Genomic DNA, 20,121 nt, shown 5'->3' on the forward strand with positions numbered 1-20,121 from the left:
TGATGTTTAATCGTTCACATCGTCATATTAATATGTAATATATACATATGTCATTATTCATTCATGACACCTAAATTTTTAAGGTGTGGGACAAATAAAAATTTATTATTTGACAAGCAATTTTCATATATTATTATTAATTAAGATATTGTTATATCACATGGACTTCGTAATAATTACGTCTTATATATTTATATAAGTGTGGATAGCATTTCAGTCTCACGAGTTCTTTTATATAAGTGAGTAACTTATTTTTAATATTTTATGTACACTTACATCACTTGCATCGGATTAAGTTTAATTGTCTTATTATTTTTAATATTTTATGTACACTTACATCACTTGCATCGGATAAAGTTTAACTGTCTTACTTTAACTTTTTCTATGCGTTAATAATTAATTCTTTTTTTTAAATAAGTTGAGAGAACACATTATAAAACAGATTAAAATAAGTAAAGTTTAAATACCACCCATAAAGCTATTTTTGGTGGACAAAGTAAGTATAAATTTAAACAAAAAATCTTTTTTTTTCCAGTTCAAAGATATTAACTTCATGATTTAAAGAATTAATTTTGTCATTAAATATAATTTCATATCCATCATGAAACAACAGTTGTAAAATGCTCAAAGACCCATTTAGTTTAGGCCTTTAGGGAATAAAGGCACCAGCAATGGACGAGCCATTTTGGCTCAATCTCGTCTCACTTAGATGAGACATGGCGAGATCCCGTTGCGGGTGATCATCTCGCCAAGCTTCTCGGTGTAGAGAATTCAAAATTAAACGTATAGCCAATAAATCAAGCTACTTAAAAATTGGTTGTGCAATTAAATTTTACTACATTTGTTCCTTGTTAATTGAAGTATATTTCATTTTTAACATAGAATTTAAAAATAGTACGTTAAATGGATGATAAATAAATTAATAGAGAATAAAATATAATAATATTATTTTAAATAACGCAATTACGTTGGAACTTCTCCGTGTTAGTAGAACGGACGGAATCTATTTTATTTTTAGAATTCTTTATTAATTAGTGACCGCGGAAAAAATTGTCTATGATCAGACTATACACGCTAGGCCCAAAAAAAAGAAAGTAGCCCAGAAGAGATCCATGGCGGCCCAACCATCTCATGACACGTGCCGTTAAATTAGCCCCTTGTTCCTTTTTTTAGGTGCAGCCATTTAACGCTAATGCAATGCATACGCCAGCACCGCAACAACAACGATTCCCTTTTTTTCTGAATAATAAAAAAATAATCCAAAAAAATCTCTCAGCCTCACCTCTCTGTCACACAAAGCTCACTACACACACAGACTCCACTTTATTTTAAGGCCAATAAAGTGACGTGCTGCGATCATGGAAATCCGATAAAAAAAGGAGGAAACTTATGGTCAAATTATTGGTGGTGAGGTGTGAGTTCTTCACGAGGGCATGCTGCTAACCTATCTCCATCACTGCTCACCTGAACTCCTCCTTCCCTCATTCATCTCGCGCCACGTACCTTTTTCTATTTTGGGCAATTTCTCGCCTTATTTTATTGGTGTTAATGCGAGCTGCTGCTTGATTGCGGCGATTGGTTTGGGGAATTAAACGAATTCGGGATGGATCGACCGCCGGGGATGGACTTGCCGATCATGCATGATAGCGATAGGTATGAGCTGGTTAGGGATATCGGGTCGGGTAATTTCGGCGTCGCCCGGTTGATGAGGGATCGCCTCACGGGGGAGCTTATTGCTGTTAAGTACATCGAGAGGGGCGAGAAGGTAACTTTTTGATGTGTGTTTTTGAATTAATTTTGGAGTTTCATGGGATTTTGAAGTGTTGGGGCACTGTTTGTTTTGTGTTTGATCAATTTACTGAAAGAGGGAAATGTGTTGGCCTCACTGTTGAGTTGGATGTTTCTGTTTCTTTGATTAGTTGAAGGTTGTAGCCGATTGTATTACACTTTTTTGATTCTAACTCTTTTGTGAATTGTGATAGATTGATGAAAATGTGCAGCGAGAAATCATCAACCACAGGTCTCTCAGGCACCCCAATATCGTCAGATTTAAAGAGGTGAATCAGTTTCAGTATCCATTTCTTGGTATGTTTTTATTGTGCTTGATGATAATAAGTTAATAACTCTTTGCATAAATATTTTTTTAGGTGATACTGACGCCGACGCATTTGGCTATTGTGATGGAGTATGCATCCGGAGGAGAGCTTTTCGAACGGATATGCAATGCAGGGCGATTCAGTGAGGACGAGGTAGCTTCTTTTACAGCTATTATTGACGTCTTCTTGTTTTGGTAGGAAAGTGAAGATTCAATCTTTTGTTAATGGTGCATCCCTTTTTGATGTATAGGCAAGGTTTTTCTTCCAACAACTCATATCAGGGGTCAGCTACTGCCATGCTATGGTATTTGATCAAGTTTTTTTTCCCTCACTTTTTAAACTAGAGAGCATACTTCTCAAGTTTTACACTTTTGTGTTCATGAAGCAAATTTGCCATCGTGATTTGAAGTTGGAGAATACGTTACTCGATGGAAGCCCGGCTCCTCGGCTGAAAATTTGTGATTTTGGGTACTCAAAGGTAATATCCAGTTATGCATGTTTGGCCTTCTTTTGGTGGAAACAGAGCTGTTGGTTATGTGTATTCATTATTTTATTTCTATGATACATTTGTTGCCTGTTTTAGTCGTCGGTGCTTCATTCACAGCCAAAGTCAACAGTTGGTACCCCTGCATATATTGCTCCAGAAGTGTTGCTTAAAAAGGAATATGACGGAAAGGTGAGTAGTTAGTTTGTTATGTATTTTCTATCCAAGCTCAAATTTTCCTTTTCCCATTATTTTATTATCTTCAAACAAGTTTAATGTTCCCCAAACACACATCCAAAGGGTACCAAAAGAGGAAAGCCTTGTTTCATAGTAGAGTTGACTAAAGAACTCAGTTAGGTAGAAAGTAGTTCCTAAGATCTAGAGATGGGTCTAGAAGAACGTAGAAAGATTTCCCAAAGAATAATAAAATACATTACACCATGACATGCTGTTCTAAGAGGAAGGTTGGAGTCAAATATGAGCAGTTGAGCACAGTGTGAAGTCAAGACTTTTACTTTCTCGTTTGATTGACTTAGATAAATCATTTAACCAAAACAAGACTTTTACTTTCTTCTTTGATTGACTTAGATAACTCATTTACACCACAAATGATTCTTGTCACATAATACAAAACCAATGTTAAATTGTGCACTTGCTAGTGCGAGGTGACTAATGTGATGTTCTATGCATCGTTTAATTATATAGATCGCAGACGTATGGTCTTGTGGAGTAACTCTATATGTCATGTTGGTTGGTGCATACCCATTCGAGGACCCTGAGGAACCCAAAAACTTCAGAAAGACTATACAGGTAGGTTGATATTGCATCCTAACCCGCATTGAGTCTCATTGTTTCCTCATTCGGGTATTGGCGTGTTTGGCAGCGAATCTTGAACGTTCAGTACTCCATCCCAGACTACGTTCATATATCCCCAGAATGTCGTCATCTGATCTCAAGGATCTTCGTGGCAGACCCTGCAAAGGTCAGTAGTAGTCAATCAGTTTCACAACATCATACATCATCTTTGTAGTGACTGTGACTCGATAATGTCGACAGAGGATTTCAATCCCGGAGATCAAGAACCACGAGTGGTTTCTAAAGAACCTCCCGGCAGATCTCATGGACAACAACATGGCAAACAATCAGTTCGAAGAACCAGAACAGCCTATGCAGAGTGATAGTGAGATAATGCAGATAATAACTGAGGCTACCATCCCACCTGCTGGAACCAACAGTCTTAACCAGTATTTAACGGGAAGCCTCGACATCGATGATGACATGGACGAGGATCTTGAAAGCGACCCTGACCTTGACATCGATAGTAGTGGAGAAATAGTGTATGCTATGTGAATGGATGCCTCTGTAGAACAAGGATGCTTTGTTTCCAGCTCCATTGCTTTTAAGCCTGCAAGCAAAGAAAGTTTGTTATCTTCTCTACAAAAAGCATTATGTATGTTGATGATGATTTCCAATCAACTGTTTGTTGTCTTAACTGCTGGAATTTAGTATATTTGTAAAATTTATTGGTGTTGAATTATTTAGTTTAGCGTATTCCGGAATGATTGTTTCTAAATTAATGCACAACTGCGTAAAATTAAAAATCTTCTTTTGCTCAAGAAACCTCCAGCAATACCAGAGATGGTAAAGAACCTAATTTTCCACCCTTTTTCTTTACTTCAGAAATATGTCGGTGGTTATGAGTTTTTTTTTTTTTTTTTTTTTAAATATCCGTGGTTATGAGTAGGGCTGGGGAAAAATACCGTAATACCGAAATACCGGCCTTATCGTACCGAAAAAATATCGAAAATACCGAATTTTCGGTATACCGTGACTTTCGGTATGGTATGATACCTTACCGAAAGATTCCGGTAAGGTAACGGTGTGAATTTTCAAATACCGCGGTATACCGCTGCATACCGAAATTCGGTATATACCGTAAATTAAGGTATATACCACAAAATATAAACACAATTATATATAAAATATATTTTATATATTTTTAAATTATAAAATCTATTGTGAAATATAAATATAATTATGAATAAATTATATTTAATTTATTTTTAAAATTATAAATTATATTTAATTTATTTTTAAAATTATAAATTACAAAATAATATTTTAAAAACTCTAATTTTCTATTTTAATTGATGTTGAAAGTCAGGTATACCGCAAAAGTAAGGTACACCGAACTTCGGTACGGTATATACCGAAAATGAGGTACGGTATCGGTATAAAAATTTATCATACCGAAAATGAGGTATACCGAAGTTCGATATACCGAAAACTTTGGTAAGGTAAAGGTATGACTTTTTCACATACCGTATTTACGGTAAAGTATACGGTATGGTAGTTTCGGTAAGGTATACCTTACCTACCCACCCCTAGTTATGAGAGTTTAAAGAATTTATTTTGGGGACACGTAGGGGGGTAACTAAGTCATTTACTTATTTATTTAATTTTTTTAAACGATATATTTGTGTCAAAAGATAAAAGTGGGAAATTAATATGAAATAGATAGAGAAAAGGATAGAGGAGTTTACATTAGGATGTTTCATTGATTTTTTTATTTTGACTAGTGAATTATTGAAATGTGATTAATTAATAATTATTTAGTTCACCCTCTCAATATCGTCTTCTTCGTGCTTCCTTCATTCACTGATACAGTTTTTAGTAATTTGTCCTTTTACCAAAGATGATGAATTTGGAGCAAGATCGCCAATGATCACTTGATATACATATATTCATATATGTGGTATGAATATGATCAATATACAAAATTTGTATATTTATTTACAGAAAATACAGACACAAATACAAAATGCTCTAACTAATTCCGAGTATCAGTTCATCGATCAAAGGAAGAAAGAAATGGAGTTTGAGATGCTCGCTTTCTTTCTGGGCATGCTTCATCTGTCCTTGAGCTTGCTGCTGCTGGTGAAGAAGTTTGTGGCATCAGCTCAGACAATCTGATTCTTTCCTCTGAGATTCGTACCTAGAGAAACAAAAAAAAGGGGAATACAATATGAACATACCATATTCATAAAACAAAGATGTGCAAAATCCAACTACAAGATGAACTTTAACAAAAACCATCAGCAAAGATGGCACAAATACCTACCTTGAGTTTAGCATCTTCAAGTTCCATTTCAAGGGCAACAACCCTATTTGTAAGTTTCTCAAGTGCTTCTTCAGCCACAGATATGCCTATCCCAGAAGCTGGTCTAGTTATTCCAGCAGCCTGCCATTTCAAGTCACAAGAACGAGGTAAATCATGCTGCTGGATTTGCTTCAATGGTAAAAGGAAGAGATTTAGAACTTTAGACAAAGAATTAATCATACCTTTAATACGGAAGTACACAATCCTAGTAACTTCTGAGCTAATTGAAGCCTCTCCTCATCAGTTTCCTGTTTCAAGAAAGGAACTGAGTATTAGAATAGGCTCCATTTTATCTGTGTGTGTATCTGTGTTTGCTTCATTTGAATAGAACTTTGCGTTCCATGCTAACCTTCAACTTCTTGTGCAATAGCTGCTCCTCATCAAAATTAATGTAGGCATTTCTTCCATTTGCTACACGGAATTGAGCTAGCTCTTCCTTCACACGTGAAAGAATAGCCTCTGTCTTGTGCAGCTTGTTGCTAAGTTCTTCATTTTGACATCGTAGAGAATTGTTTTCTTCCTGTGACATTCCCAGACATTCACATTATATTTCAGTACATATGTGCAAATGTGTAAGTATATTCAGATTTTCATTACAATTACTCGTACTTTATAAGAGAGTCAAAGAGTTCTTGCCTTAATTTTTGCATGGTGATGGATGCGCTGTTGAATATTTTGCTGGCCTGATAACTTCTTGATCTCACCCTCAAGTTCCATCACCCTCTTCTTGTGAATAGTATTTTCTGTCTGAGAAAACCACAGGCAGAATATTAAATAAACTAATGAAATGTGGAAACTTGGCCTTCTTGAGTAATATTACAAAACAAAGCTTCTACCTTCAACATCTCATTTTCAGTTGCAAGCCGTTGATCATGTTGTCGTAATTTTTCCAATGCAACATGCGCAGCCATTAGTTCAGCCTGTTTTCTCTCGATCTCCTCTAGCCATCTAAATTTTGATGAAGCAAGTGTAAGCTAGCGACTAAGTGAGAATATATCTTATAAGTGATTCGATATGTCATTACCCATTACGCTCTTTAAGGAACTCATTTATCTGCTGCTTTAGACTAACAACTTCCTGGTCCTGAAAAAAGTAACTCAGTCAAATATTCATCTTCTAAACATGACACTGTAAATTGAGAAAAAATTTACCTTGACATCAGCTTCAGCGTTATGATGTTGAGCATCCTCAATTAATGAGTGAATCTGCTGATTATCCACTAAATTCTGGCAGATACAAACATTATTAATGAGTTCACATTGTCTCAACAACTCCCCTATGCATGACATGTTCAATTAATCTGTGCTGAGACACATTTATCCTCTCCTTTATGATAAGGCAACACACTTTGGAACAATTTATTCATGATTGCCAGAATGCAAACTTACAGCATAGTTCTTCATATTCATTTTTACACCGAGTAAATCCCGAATCACATCATGAGTCATACTCTCTGTGGCAGCCAGTCTTGCCTTAAGCATGAATATCTGGACAGAAAGAAATGTATTTCAGGTGTGGTAAGGAACACTAAGTAAAGTTGTTAGGTTTTGAGGGAGGGGGGTTTATTCCCGGGAAAGCTACCTCTTTCTGTCTGCTTGCAGCTAGACCCTCAAGTTCCTCTATTCGTTGTCTTCCCTCCTCGTCTTTCTCAGATTTGATTTGTTGAACTAAGCCCAAACCTATGCATTTAAAAGGGGATCCTGAGCCTCTAGGCTTTGAAGGAATTTTCTCCATTTTGTTTGATGATGAACTTGAGCTAGACGCAGGAACTTCGGATTTAACTTGCTCTACCATAGCTTCCAATGCCTTGAACTGATTTGATCATTTCATATTAGTATCCTCTTTATGGGAAGGACATTCCTATATCTTTTAAACAAACATGTTTTGAGAATTAGACCCACCTTTTGCTTGTATTCACTAGCCTGTGCCTCTGCATGCAAATTTAGCTCGGATATATGAGCTTTACATTGGGATATCTGTCCAGGAGAAGTATAATCAAATTAGAATTTCGAAAGTTATGAGGAGTAATACATTTAATTCAGAAATTTGGTATATAATCATATAAAATATTATGGAAATCACCTCAGCATCTCGAGCAGCTATTTCAGTTTCAAGAAGCTGAACACGTTTATGTGCCTCCTGAAGGTTCTTCTCTTTTTCTTCTAGACATCTGAATACATTAACTTTAAATACTTAGTGATGATTTAAAATAACTAGCAATTTTTACAGGCTCAAGCAAAACTTTTGGTCAAACCTTTTTACATCAGAATCATCGCTTCTGACTTTCTGCATGTGTTCTTTAAAAGCAAGAAGCTCTAGCTCAAGTTCCTCTCTCTGTAATCGTTGCCTCTCAGCTTCTCCTTTGACAAGATCAACCTTTTGCTCGAGTACATTTATAGTACATTCTAGCTCTTCAATGGACCGTTCTAATAGTTTCACTTCTTCTTCCTTTTCCTCAGCATGTACTTTGTGCGATTCAGCTATCTGCCATTAAAAAACCAAAACATATCAATACATATTAGAGAAATGTACCCTGAGCAGCAGCTATTTAGACAATAGATATGAGGACAGATTTTACCTCTCGAGCCTCAGTAGCTATTGCTTCATTTTCTTCAGCAAGAGATTGCGCCATCTCAAGTTCTGTGGTCAAATTATAAACTTTACTGTCCAATTCATCTCTCTGACTGGTGACAGTATCCAAGTTGATCTTCAATGATTCAGCATTTTTATTCAGACTGACAAGAGCCTCGTCCATCTCAGCAACTTCCAACTCTAAGTTCTCAATTTTGATCCTTGCCTCCCCTAATTCTTTCTCCATGGAATTTCTTGCATCAATGGCATCTTGAGAAACGGCCAAGAGCTCGGCATTTTCTTGGGATAGTGAATTTATTCTCTGATTTTCTTTTTTGAGTTCCAGTTCACGAGCAGATATTCTGGCTAGCTCCGCAGCAACTTCTTCCAGTTCAAGCGACCTTAATTCAAGATCTTTCTCTAAAGCCCTTAGAGAAGCAAGCAGGCCATCTTTGTCGTCTTTCTCATCTTTACTGTTGGAAGCAGATTCCTGCAGCAAAGTCATGTCAAATAACAGCCCCTTGAGAATATCATCCTTTCTAGACAACTCTGTGTGGAGAGCGAGAATTTCAGAATCCAACTGGTTAGAAAGATTCTCCACATATTGGAACTGGTCGATAAATATGCTTCCCCTCTCCATTTCATGGTCTATCTTCTGAAGCATATCTTCTATCTCAACGAATTTCTCCTTAATTACATTGAGGATATTGCAGCCTACTTTTTCTACATTTTCAGCCAAATCAATATTCTGCAAACTTCTTCCATTCATAGCATGGAGGCATTCAGACTCTTTAATCTCTTTGAGGCTCAATTCACGTCTCAAACGTGTGTGCTCTTCTTTCAAGGCATTGACTTCACCCAGTTGCCTTTCCAAATCCTGGATTCTAATGCACAAGTCATCTTGAACAGAATCTTGAGAAAGTTCAAGGTTTCTGATTTGCACCCTGGCCAAAGTTAGATCTTCCTCCAACTTGGCAATGGTATTCTCCAACACTGAAACATTATCTTGTAGTCTCAGATTTGCAACTTCAGTGCTGTGGGTGTTTCTAGCTGAAGCTTCAAATTCAACCTTCCTATCCTCCAATTCTTGATGTAGTACTTCATAGTCTGCCTTACAGTTGCTTAGATGAAGCAACAGGCTTTTATTCTCTTTCTCAAGGCAGCTCATTCTGCCATGTTCTTCATCTCTCCTTGCCAGCTCAATTTGGAGTCTCTGCGATTCCATATCCTGCAGACAGATATCGTTCTGTAGATTTCGTATTTGCTGCTGAAGTTCAGAGATACGACTACAAGATATTTCCATAGCGAATTCCTTCATCCTAACATCTTCGGCTAATTTTTCATTCCTAGATTCCTTATCATGCAGTATCAATTCACTGAAAGAAGCATCTAAGCTCATAAACACTATTTCCTTCTTAAAATTTTCAAGAACTTCAAGGTTACTAACTAAAGCAAAGTTTGCATCTTCTTTCAGGAGACATATCTGCTTTAACTCATCTGAAAGAATTAAAAGTTCAAAATCTTTTGCCAACGATTCTAGCAAGAAATTTTCCTCTTTATACTGAAGTAATTCATCTTTTTCCTTCAGTAGTTTTTCCTGGTCCATAATAGAAGCCAGTGCTTGTTTGTTGCTGAGATCAAGCTCCTTCATTAGCATGGTTAGTTCGGATCCAATGTCATTCGACCTTTGCAGCATCACCTCCTCCTGATACTGCAGATCCTGTATCTTTTTTTTGAAAGAGGTAAGTTTAAGAGTGACTTCCCCAGTTTCATCAACTTTACTTGATATGCGATCAAAACCTGTCTTGATATCTGATAGCAACTTGCCTTTCAAAACTCTGCACATTTCAAGCTCCCTTCTTGATCTAACATTGTGCTCCCGAAGTTCTGAAATAGTGGAGTTTGACTCACATAAACCATGGTGCAGAAGACCATTTTCTGCATTTAGTCCATTCGCAGTTTCCAAGAGAATTCCCATGTGGCAAAGATGCAACACAGATACAGCACAATCCTTGGAAATAATCTCTGACCAGACCTCCTCTAGCAATTTTCTAATAGATTCAGTCGATTCACGAATTTGATACTTCATGCTGAGGAAATCTGATGCCACAGACATCCACTCTTCCATCGAAGTGGACTGGACTTCTAAAATGACATCCTCAAGTTCAGAAATCATCCTCTTCATGATGACAAAATCAGCGTCATACCTTTTCTCCAGTTCCACATAATTCTGATTCATCAGATTATTGGACAGTTTCAGGGTTTGGATTTCTTCCTTGAGTTTCATCATCTCATTGCTAAATTCATTTTCCTTTGCTTTTATATCATGAGCACTAAGCTTCAAGGCTTCATTAGCTATCACCAACTCATTTATCATTATGTCTGCTTCTTTCACTGTGTCCTGGACCTCTTCAAATTTCTTAAGAATGCATGAAGCTTCAATGGTTTTCTGAGCAGCAATGAGTTTAGCATCATCAAGCTCATCTTCCAGTAACTGCAAAATGGGATCCAAAGACTTAGTGGAACTGTGGAAGAGGCTGTGAGTCCATAATATATAATCATACATGTGGTGCCATTAGTAGAAAGACTATTTGTTCTATTTATAATAGATTTTCCCTTAAATTCAGTCAATAGACTCATAGTCACTGCTTAGATGTTACTGAAGTGCTGTGAGATTGTTAAAGTATGATGGATTGTGATATACAGATATTCACAAAGCAGAAAAAACACTAGAGAAGCATGATAATCACAGTGCATATAAACTCTGAAAACATAGACTATGAACTAAACATCCTACCTCTGTTTGCCGGAACCATGAATCAAAAGATTCTTGTACTGCTTCTTCCATTCTCCGTATCTTACCATCTACAGCACTTACTTTGAGCTCAAATACACCTTCAAAATTATTTATTGCGTCTCTAAAGACAATTGTCTGATTTAGAAGAGACTCAATGCTCTTCTGATTACATCTTTCAGACGCCAAAATTTCTTCTTTTTCAGATTGCATTTTATCCATCTGGGCTTGCACTTCTTTTAAACTTTTAAGGGCACATTTTATCTCTTTCTTCAAGAGAATTATAGCAGGATCGCTCCCGATTGAGCTATGCAAAGTAATTTCAGACTCAGTTTCCACACCACCATTATTACCAGACCTTACATCATTGATATCTTGCACTATTCTTGTACCTGTCTGCAGCAATATGAAACTAGTCAGTTAGAGATTAAAAAAAAAAGTTGAGGCTCTATGGGAAATTTGAATAATATCAACATTTACATACCCGAGATTCACATGCATCACTAGCAGAACAGATAGGCATCCCTGATTCTTTATCTTTCTGAGGAGATCCACTCTGAATTTCATACTGATTCATCCATAACTTTAGTGATGAGACCCCAGAATGTAGTTCCTGAAGTTGTTCCCTGGCTTCAGAAATTTTATGTTCTTCATTCTTTTCCAGATTTACCTCTAGATTTTCCCTCAATTTTCGTTCTTCAGAGAGTTCAAGAGTCAGTTTTGCACAATATTCCTCTGATGATTCTAGTTTCTTTTGGAGAGAGCAAGTCAATCCATTTGCTTCATCTACTACTAAAGCCTGATTTTGGAGATATGAATCTTTTCTGGTCATGGCTTCTTCAAACTCTCGAATCTGAAGCTCCTTATCTTGCAGCGCATTGTGATAGTTAGAGTTCAACTCCGACAATCTGTTCACAATAACCAAAGCAGCTGTTGCACAAGATGATGCTGTTTTGAGCTGATCCTCTCCATGCTTAATTATGTTCCGGAGATCTGCCACAGTGGATGTCTTATTATTTAAGTCGGATGTTAAAAAGAGAATTTCTTTATCCTTCTCGCTGCACTCTTTCTGATGAGCCTCAGTCATAACCACTGTTGCCCCTCTAAGAGACCTCAGCATGCGCTCCAAGTCATCTTTTCTGTCAACTGCATCCTTTAAAAATTGATTAAGCTCGGTAATAAGTAACTCCTTTTCAAATACATATTGTTTTATTCTTCCAAACTGTTGAAAGATCAAACTTCTTTTATGATGGAATGATCTGGAGATAAGATCAGTCTGGTCAGATGCATCATTAAGAGCTGCACTCCCATCAGCGAGAATACCTTCAATTTCACCGGTAACTGAATTCCATTCTTCAGTCAGTATTCTCAATTGCTTTTCTTTGTCTTCAAGCAATTCAGAATATTTTGCATTGTCTTCATTCCTTGAACGTAAATTTTCCTCCATAATCTGCATTTCAGTTTGAAGTTGGGCAAACCTGTCACTTGTTTCCATCTCCTTCATTTTACTCTCATGGACTTCCTGTTGAAGGCCAGAAAGTTCTTCTTGCAAGCAAACAATCACCTGTGCAGTTTCCCCCTCTACTTGCTTTCGAACTTCCTCCATTTCGTCCTGATCAGACGCTTGATATGTAAGATCATTTTGATACATAGCATTCATTCTCTTAGCCATTTCAAGAGATGCATGCATCTTCTTCAACTTCAGTTCTAAAGGAGAGACATCCTTCTCTGAAGACTTATACAATGAGAGATCATTGAGCTCTTTACTAGATGCTTGATTCTTTAAATAAGAAATTTCAAGCTCCTTCTCCTTTAACTTTTCTTCAAAACGCTCATTATTGCTTCTGAGATCTTCTATCTCATTAATGGACTGAATTTGTTCAGACTCAAGAGCTTCAACAACCATTTTTGCAGTATTGAGCTCTTCCTGCAGTTTTTCATAATCTTTAGTGACTGAGGCAACCATTTCCTTTGAGAACTGTAGTTCTTGGTATAGAGATTTGGCTGTTTCCACTTGTTCTGAATGGTACAGCCTCTCCTCTTCTAGAATGATTTTCAGAATATCCAGCTCCAGTTGTAAATCCATGATGCCTTCTGCACTCATCCGGAGACTCCGACATGTTGTTCCATCTTTCTCTCTCCCGTTGGTCCTTGTTTCCTGATCAGAAGAAAGAGGAACTTCTACTATGGGTTCCTGAAATAAAGACACGTATGTTAATTAAATAACTGAAATGTAGCTTCACTACTGAGGTAGATTCATATTTGAGCAATGCCAATTAGATCACCTAATGAAACATCGATATAAAAGGAAGATTCTTTGTTATTACTGTTCTTTATCTTAGTTACACTAATATTGGCATCCTGTTACAGTACCTTAATAACTTCTGTGCTGCAATCATGTTCTTGGGAATAAATAATTTCAGCATTTGATGAAGCGCGCAACTCTTCAATTTCTCTGCAACAGATTAGCATAAGAACATGACTTAAGAAGTGAGATCATAATGGCTAGAGGAAATCTAGATATGAGTCTAATGAGTCACCTATGGAGCTTGGTATTTTCTTCCAGGATACTGTTAAGCTTGATCTTGCTTTCATTTAGGTCAGAAAGAGTTTTCTGTAACTGTAAGACAAATTTATATTAAGGAGCATGATTTATGGTAAACTTTAAAGCATAAGCTTAATGTTAGATATAAGAGAAGACAAACCTCCTCTTGAAGCAAGCCATTTTCGTTATTTGAATCCTGTTGCAGAATAGAAACAACAATATTAAGGTTTCTGAAGAATTTTACTTAAAAATGGTTTTCGAAGAACCGATTCACTCAATCTTAGTTATAAACTAGCTTGAGCTTGAAAACAAGATTTATAGAGAGAGGTTCGCGGCATGTCACCTTCACTTTGAGGTGATTAGATTGCTTGAGATTACCATCGAGGAAGAATGCAAGCTGTCATCAAAAATAAAATCAGTTATTAGAGGTTACTCTTTCAGAAGTATAAGACATGAGACAGTTTTGTAGTAAATATACCTGATTTCGTAGTTCAGATACTTCATTTATCAGCATTTCTCTCTCCCCTTCTCCGTAAAAATCTTGAAACCTGGATGATCCACAACAGAATTTTCATATATGAAATGAAACAAGTGTTTAAAATAACCTAATAAGACATAGTGATTAGCAGCACGTACTGCCGAACTTGATCTAAAAGCCTAATATTTTCAGCTGCAAATCGTGTGACTTCAGGATTTTTGTCAAGTCTTGACTGCAGGAGCTGAATTTCTTCAGAAAGTGCATTGTTTTCTTCCCTTAAATAGTCATCTGCTGACATCAAACCACCAACAAGAGACTCCATTCTTTGAATTTTGTCTTCTCTAAACTTTAACATCATTTTTGTGCACCTAGTGTCCTCTTCCCTTTGACTAACCTGAAAAGCAATGTGTTAAAGAAATTAATCAGTTTACACTCTTTTAAACTGATGCTAGTTGAAGCACAAAAAGAGGGGTGAAATATACAAGGCGGTTCAACTGCTCAATCTCAGCTTCATATTGAGTTACTGATGTTTCTGCCATCCTTTCCCTCCTTAGGGAACCAGCAAGTGTAGTTTCCAAGGATTTTAACTGTAACAAAAACGACAAGGAGTTGGAGAGCATCAGTTATGCATAAGCGTACACAGACTGAAGAAACAGAATCATGAGCATCAACATTGATATCTGATACTAATGTCAGAGATTAAGGAAAAAAGAAGCAAATTCAAAACCAACATAGTATAAAAGTTAAAAAGTTCCAGACCATTGTGACAAATCTATTCAATCTAAAAAGAGATATCATCTGGAGAAAGGTTGCAATGGGCATTGTTGTCTTGCATAACTCTTGAAATCAGGGGTATAGAACATGATTTAGTGCACTTAAGACATGTGAGACAAGTTAATGATTCCACAAGAACATGTGTCAAATACAAAACTTATGCTAATTCATATCCTTAAACTTAGTTCCGGAATTCTGAAAGGGACAATACATTCTTTTGCAAGATAGTGAGGCACTTCTAACCTGTTTACTAGATACTCTGATAACTCCCTCAGATTCATTTCCAAGTAAATTTCCCATGTGTGTCTGTGAAATTCCTCCTCCATTTGAATCATCCTCTTCATTGATTTTTGAGTCTAGATCATTGGCAGGGCTAAACAACAGTGAACGATTTACCCTTTCACGTTTGAGGGCAGACAGTTCCTCCTGTTAAATGAAAAATTATAAGTTTAGTTGTAAAAAAAATTGTCAGACTGATTTCTGTACAGTTGAAACCATATGAAGCTAGTTTGACCTTCAACAATAGTATCTGATGTTTCAAAGCTACAACATCTCCAGATAAATCTTCATTGATGATAGCCTGTATCATGAAAAATATGCCGAAACAGCATGTATAAGCATTATTCATTAACGTCCAAAGTGACCTACTTTTTTCTGTGGGTGCAAAGAAGCTTACATTGTTCTGAATCAGTTTTGCTCGTTGAGCGAACTTCAATGTATTCAAGGTTTCAGCTGCAGAGCTGTAGATGAATTGAGATTTAAGATTCATAGCAGACAAAAGAAAGGGACAATTGAAAATTTAAACCAAGTAACCAACACACAAATGCTTCTCGAGATATGTAAACAAGGAAAATGGTAACTCCAGAAAGTTGATATTTTACCAGATAGATGGGCTGACATTAGCTATTATCATTGTTTTTGAGTTTCCGCCAAGAGAGTCCTGTTATTCCATTTCAGTTAAGAACCATAGGAGAATATTTTGTACGCTTTGTGATAATTAGAAAATACAAACTAATTCTTCACCTGGAGGAGAAATGTCAATCTTGAATCTCTATAAGGAACATGTCTTGGTCTTCCATGTGCTACATCCACTAAGACCATAATCACGTGGCTGAAAAGCAAGAAGAATATTCATCCATGTCAAAGCAAAAGGAAGACGAAAAAAAACAGAAATATCCTATTTTAACATGCTCAAAAACAGTATAATACCCTAGCGTTGACAATGATTTATTGATACTTGCAGCTTCTTTCAGGCGCTCTCCCTCAGCACCGGAGGACTTTTGCCTGTTGGGAATCGCAACATTAAAATGATATACAGTTTTGAGCCAGAATTCATTACTCCACCAACATTCAGTTAAAAAAAATACTTGATACCTTTCAGAACCAGCAAGATCAACGAGATTCAGCCTGGCGAAACGGAAGTTGGTCGCAGAGTCCTTCTCCCACTTACTTTCAATCACACATGTAAAAACACTGTGTGAACGGCTGCTTTCTCTGTTCATGTTTGTCGCAGCAACTCTCCTATTTGATGCACCCTGAGACATAGACACGAAAATTAATTCCTAATTACATGCTGCAGAAAGCATTCATGAGGATGCAAGTATACATCCTTAAAGAAAGTGTGAAACATAACAAATTAAAAGGCATAAAATAATACTAGGAGTATATGATTACCTGAGTCAAAAGCTGCAGAATGTCTCCGACCGTGTGGACTTCAAATTCTGATAGATTTTCAACATACACGCCTTTTTTCATGTCCTCGCGTAACTTATACAAAAGAAAAAAAGTCATTACCAACTACATTCGTATAATATCACACGGGGAAATCAACCTATTGGAGAGTGGAAGTACCATTAAATTTGAGGATGAAGGATCAAGAAGGTCAGTGATTTGTTCATTGTAAATCTCAAGAAAAGAGCATTTGCAAATGTACTTTAGTTGCTCATCTCTACGGCTTTCTTCTTCCTATAATGAGAAGGCATCATTTCAATTTCTTGTATCAGGAAGCAACTTTCACACACACCAAAACATCAAAACAAATAAAGTAAAACAATCATGGTTACCGCTCTAATCCTGGCAAATAAGAATTCAAATATGCGAGGCGTCATTCCCCGGTTGGTGCTAGGCTTGATTTCAAGGTCATCAATCTCGCCTAGCATTGTATGAGTCTTCCCACTACCCGTCTACATGTAGAAATATTATAGTGAGAACTAATACTGAGTAAGAGAACAATATTTGATACAGTTCAACCAGAAGCATAGTTTGGCAGCAAATGATTCAAGAAAGTAGACAGACTCACAGACCGGACCATCAGAAACAGAAATGTGTATGTTAAAGCATTACCTGTCCGTATGCAAACATGCAGCTATTGTACCCAGACAAGCAATTCTCTACCATGGGCAAGCCAACCATCCTAAAAAGTGTTTCCTGCATATAAAAAGCATTAGTCAACCATTTCCATCACCAAATTCATTTGTAATCAATCAATTATAAACCTGGTCAATTCCTTCACATGCTACATGATCAAACATAAACCGCGTCTCAGGCTGCCCGATCCAGGTTATGCTTTGTGCAGTCTCCTGCTTCAAGCATCTACTGAAACCAAAACTGCTTTTCTCCATGTTATTCAGTGGCCGTACACGAATCAAGACCTGAAGATTCAAATTTTTAGAAGATAATCAATCAGTAGCATGAAATTAGGCAGAATATCAATTGACAAGCATTCTTCAACAACACAACTGGAAAGAGAAGTAACTTACTTGCACATTGTGTTCCATCCAGAATGAAGGATCTTCTTTGAGCTCGAAATAAGGGACTTCGACAGTGTTAACAGCAGTTGTTGTGTTACAAGAGCTCGGGATCCCTTTAGACAATGCAGCATAGTTACCCATCCTGGCACTCATGTTGCTGCATACTGTCCTAGAACCACTAGGCATAGAAAAACCCGGATTTGGAGGCTTGCTCACGCTCTTAGTAGGCGTGGACTGAAGGGAATTACACTCTGAATAACTCAAGGTACCTCTGGCACCTGTCCTCGTAGAACATGGAGTATTCGCATTTGATGCTACTCGGCCATCCTCCTTCAGCTCCACAGCAGCATCATTTGATGGATTCTCACTCTTCTGAGCCCAATTGTACCGAGTTCTCGACATTGCCCCATATTTCTCTGGTGTGCGGAGGGGCATCGATGTATCTGAATATTTCCGTTTTGCCTTTGCTGGAGTTCGGTCAGCTCGAGTAGGCCTGTTGATATCCTGATCTGGCACGCTCTTCGGGATCCGTGTCTCCGGAATTGCATTGAAAGGGGGCCGTGAGGGTTCTGTGCTTATCTGAGGGTTCACCGAATCCCTAGAATTCGGAGGCACATTCTCGACTTCCTCTGCATTAGCGTTCTTGGCCGGATTGCGGCGCAAGAATTTGAAGTCCCTCAACATTCTACCGTAACCCCCACAGAGAAAAACGATAAAACTAGGGCAGGAATAAGCGCTCTATTATACTAAAAGCTCAAATTGAACATTTCAATTCAAATTAAAATTGAGCGGCGAATCCAACCTGGCAGAGGAAGTGAGGAAAAGGATTCCAGCACGGTGAAAGGTTGTAATTGTTTCTTCTGGGTGTGAGATGAGAGAGAGATGAAGAAATCTGTTTCCTGCTGAGATTAGTGATTGCTCCTAGAGAAAGTATCGATTCAAATTCACCACTACTAATTTCATCCCATTTGAATTAGATACAAATGCAGAATTCTCTCTCTCTCTCTCTCGAGTGGGGATCTCTCTCTCAGTGAGCGACTACTGTTGGGAAAATTCAAATTTTGTAAGGAGGAGCTAAGATGGACGGCTAGGATGAGATCGAAAACGCAAAAGGGGCAACGATGAACGGCTGAGATGAGATCGCGCTCTGGGGTTTTGAATTTGAATTGGGGTATATTCGGAAAGACGGCAAAGGTGTGAATGTTAAATTATTTAATTATGTTATTATAAACGGCTACTAATTTTAAATTTTGTCGAGCTGTGGACCCTTTCTTGTTCGAATTTGAATTATCAATTTAAATCATATTCCCAATAATTCATAAATAAAAAGTCATAAATAACTGAAAAGATGTATGCTTTTATATATTTATGATTAAAGTCTAATTTTGGTCCAGTACATTTGCTCTAAAATTCTTTTTGGTCTCATGCATTAAGTTTGTGACATTTTGGTCCCTAAAATATTGTTTTGGTACATTTTGGTCCCAAACAAGGTCACAAACTCAATGTATGAGACCCGAAAAGAATTTTATGAAAACATACGGGATCAAAATTGGACTTTAGTCCTACATTATGATAAAGTTATTAAATTGATCAAACATTTTGACTGTTAATTTTAACAAAAAAAATAGATATTTTAGACCAAAACAATATGTTTGGGACTAAAAAGTACCAAAACAGTGTGTTATGGACCAAAAGATCACAAACTTAATATAAGGGGTCAAAAAGAATTTTAAGACAAATGTAAGGGACCATAATTGGACTTTAGTCTATATTTATTTAATCCCCGCTTTATACTCTAGTTTGAAAATAAAAATATTAACTTAAAAAAAAATCATAAATTTGTGTTCATTGAATAAAGAAGGACATTTATATCTGTCATTTCATATATTAAGATATAGTAATGCTTAATACAATATATAGAAGTCTACACTATTCAAGATAGCAAATTAAATATTTTCCTTATTGGCTCAAACTTTAAAATCAGATACTATATGTTTGTTTATTGTATACAAACACTCCTATTTTATCAATACAATCTGAACAAAGAGATATTATTAATCAAGACAGTATAACCAATATGGCTTGTAAGTTGTAATAGGTCAAACTATATTATAATCATGGAGTATTAACTTTGCAACACAAAAGTCAAGTGACTATTTACCTTACTCGAGTATGAAAAAAAGTCACCTATTTGCTACAAAGGCAAATTTGAAATTTTAAACATCATACAGGCTTCTAGAAGGTTACATGCCTGTACCTATATGCAGTTCAATACTAAAGGATTGTTAATTGAATGCAATTTCAAAGGTTGAAAAAGATTATAAATGCAATAATTTGTTATTGCATTTCTCATACATTGGTCTCATGTTATATCCATTTTCAATTTCTTACTACCTTTTATACTCCTAGTAGAATTGTATTGGTCTCATGTTATAGTAGAATGACATGCTGCGAGACTTTCTTAAGTGG

General features: G+C 36.7%; 2 protein-coding genes across 3 annotated transcripts; one reads left to right on the top strand and one right to left on the bottom strand.

Moving 5' to 3' along the window:
* Positions 1-1,259: 1,259 nt before the first annotated feature.
* Positions 1,260-4,131, top strand: LOC125223307 (serine/threonine-protein kinase SRK2E-like). Its single transcript, XM_048126389.2, has 9 exons — positions 1,260-1,765; positions 1,983-2,057; positions 2,148-2,249; positions 2,347-2,400; positions 2,482-2,574; positions 2,680-2,772; positions 3,286-3,390; positions 3,464-3,562; positions 3,637-4,131. Exons 1-9 carry the CDS (start codon positions 1,604-1,606, stop codon positions 3,928-3,930), a joined length of 1,077 nt encoding a protein of 358 aa, XP_047982346.1. The 5' UTR covers positions 1,260-1,603; the 3' UTR covers positions 3,931-4,131.
* A 1,171-nt stretch (positions 4,132-5,302) lies between these two features.
* POK2 (phragmoplast orienting kinesin 2) lies at positions 5,303-18,683 on the bottom strand. 2 transcript variants are annotated; one of them, XM_048124344.2, is made up of 37 exons: positions 18,455-18,683; positions 17,662-18,337; positions 17,398-17,553; positions 17,246-17,329; positions 16,966-17,085; positions 16,754-16,867; positions 16,577-16,669; positions 16,277-16,437; positions 16,112-16,186; positions 15,926-16,013; positions 15,784-15,842; positions 15,579-15,642; positions 15,417-15,482; positions 15,146-15,328; positions 14,611-14,715; positions 14,287-14,522; positions 14,129-14,198; positions 13,994-14,047; positions 13,811-13,846; positions 13,646-13,725; positions 13,479-13,560; positions 11,590-13,299; positions 11,109-11,501; positions 8,319-10,805; positions 7,995-8,224; positions 7,823-7,910; positions 7,642-7,716; positions 7,322-7,552; positions 7,129-7,227; positions 6,892-6,966; positions 6,765-6,823; positions 6,577-6,688; positions 6,377-6,487; positions 6,090-6,260; positions 5,923-5,988; positions 5,702-5,821; positions 5,303-5,575 (listed from the first exon to the last, which is right to left on the bottom strand). In XM_048124344.2, exons 2-37 carry the CDS (start codon positions 18,334-18,336, stop codon positions 5,429-5,431), a joined length of 8,775 nt encoding a protein of 2,924 aa, XP_047980301.2. In that variant the 5' UTR covers position 18,337; positions 18,455-18,683; the 3' UTR covers positions 5,303-5,428. The 2 variants fall into 2 exon arrangements, with proteins under 2 accessions (XP_047980301.2, XP_047980300.2); XM_048124343.2 differs by having other exon boundaries at positions 17,662-18,683.
* Between the last annotated feature and the right edge of the window lie 1,438 nt (positions 18,684-20,121).

This window comes from Salvia hispanica, chromosome 1 (assembly GCF_029641045.1).
Source record: "Salvia hispanica isolate PSC_SH4W2 chromosome 1, Shi_PSC_v1, whole genome shotgun sequence".
Lineage (NCBI taxonomy): Eukaryota > Viridiplantae > Streptophyta > Magnoliopsida > Lamiales > Lamiaceae > Salvia > Salvia hispanica.

What these genes read in the sequence shown, in the direction of transcription:
- LOC125223307 (XM_048126389.2), top strand. Translation starts at nt 1,604, where the DNA reads ATGGATCGACCGCCGGGGATGGACTTGCCGATCATGCATGATAGCGAT. An exon ending in ACTTCAGAAAGACTATACAG is followed by an intron (nt 3,391 to 3,463) that starts GTAGGTTGATAT and finishes CGTGTTTGGCAG; the next exon opens with CGAATCTTGAACGTTCAGTA. An exon ending in TCGTGGCAGACCCTGCAAAG is followed by an intron (nt 3,563 to 3,636) that starts GTCAGTAGTAGT and finishes TAATGTCGACAG; the next exon opens with AGGATTTCAATCCCGGAGAT.
- POK2 (XM_048124344.2), bottom strand. Translation starts at nt 18,336, where the DNA reads ATGTTGAGGGACTTCAAATTCTTGCGCCGCAATCCGGCCAAGAACGCT. An exon ending in ATGGCTTGCTTCAAGAGGAG is followed by an intron (nt 13,726 to 13,810) that starts GTTTGTCTTCTC and finishes TTTGTCTTACAG; the next exon opens with TTACAGAAAACTCTTTCTGA. An exon ending in CATGGTTCCGGCAAACAGAG is followed by an intron (nt 10,806 to 11,108) that starts GTAGGATGTTTA and finishes CCCATTTTGCAG; the next exon opens with TTACTGGAAGATGAGCTTGA.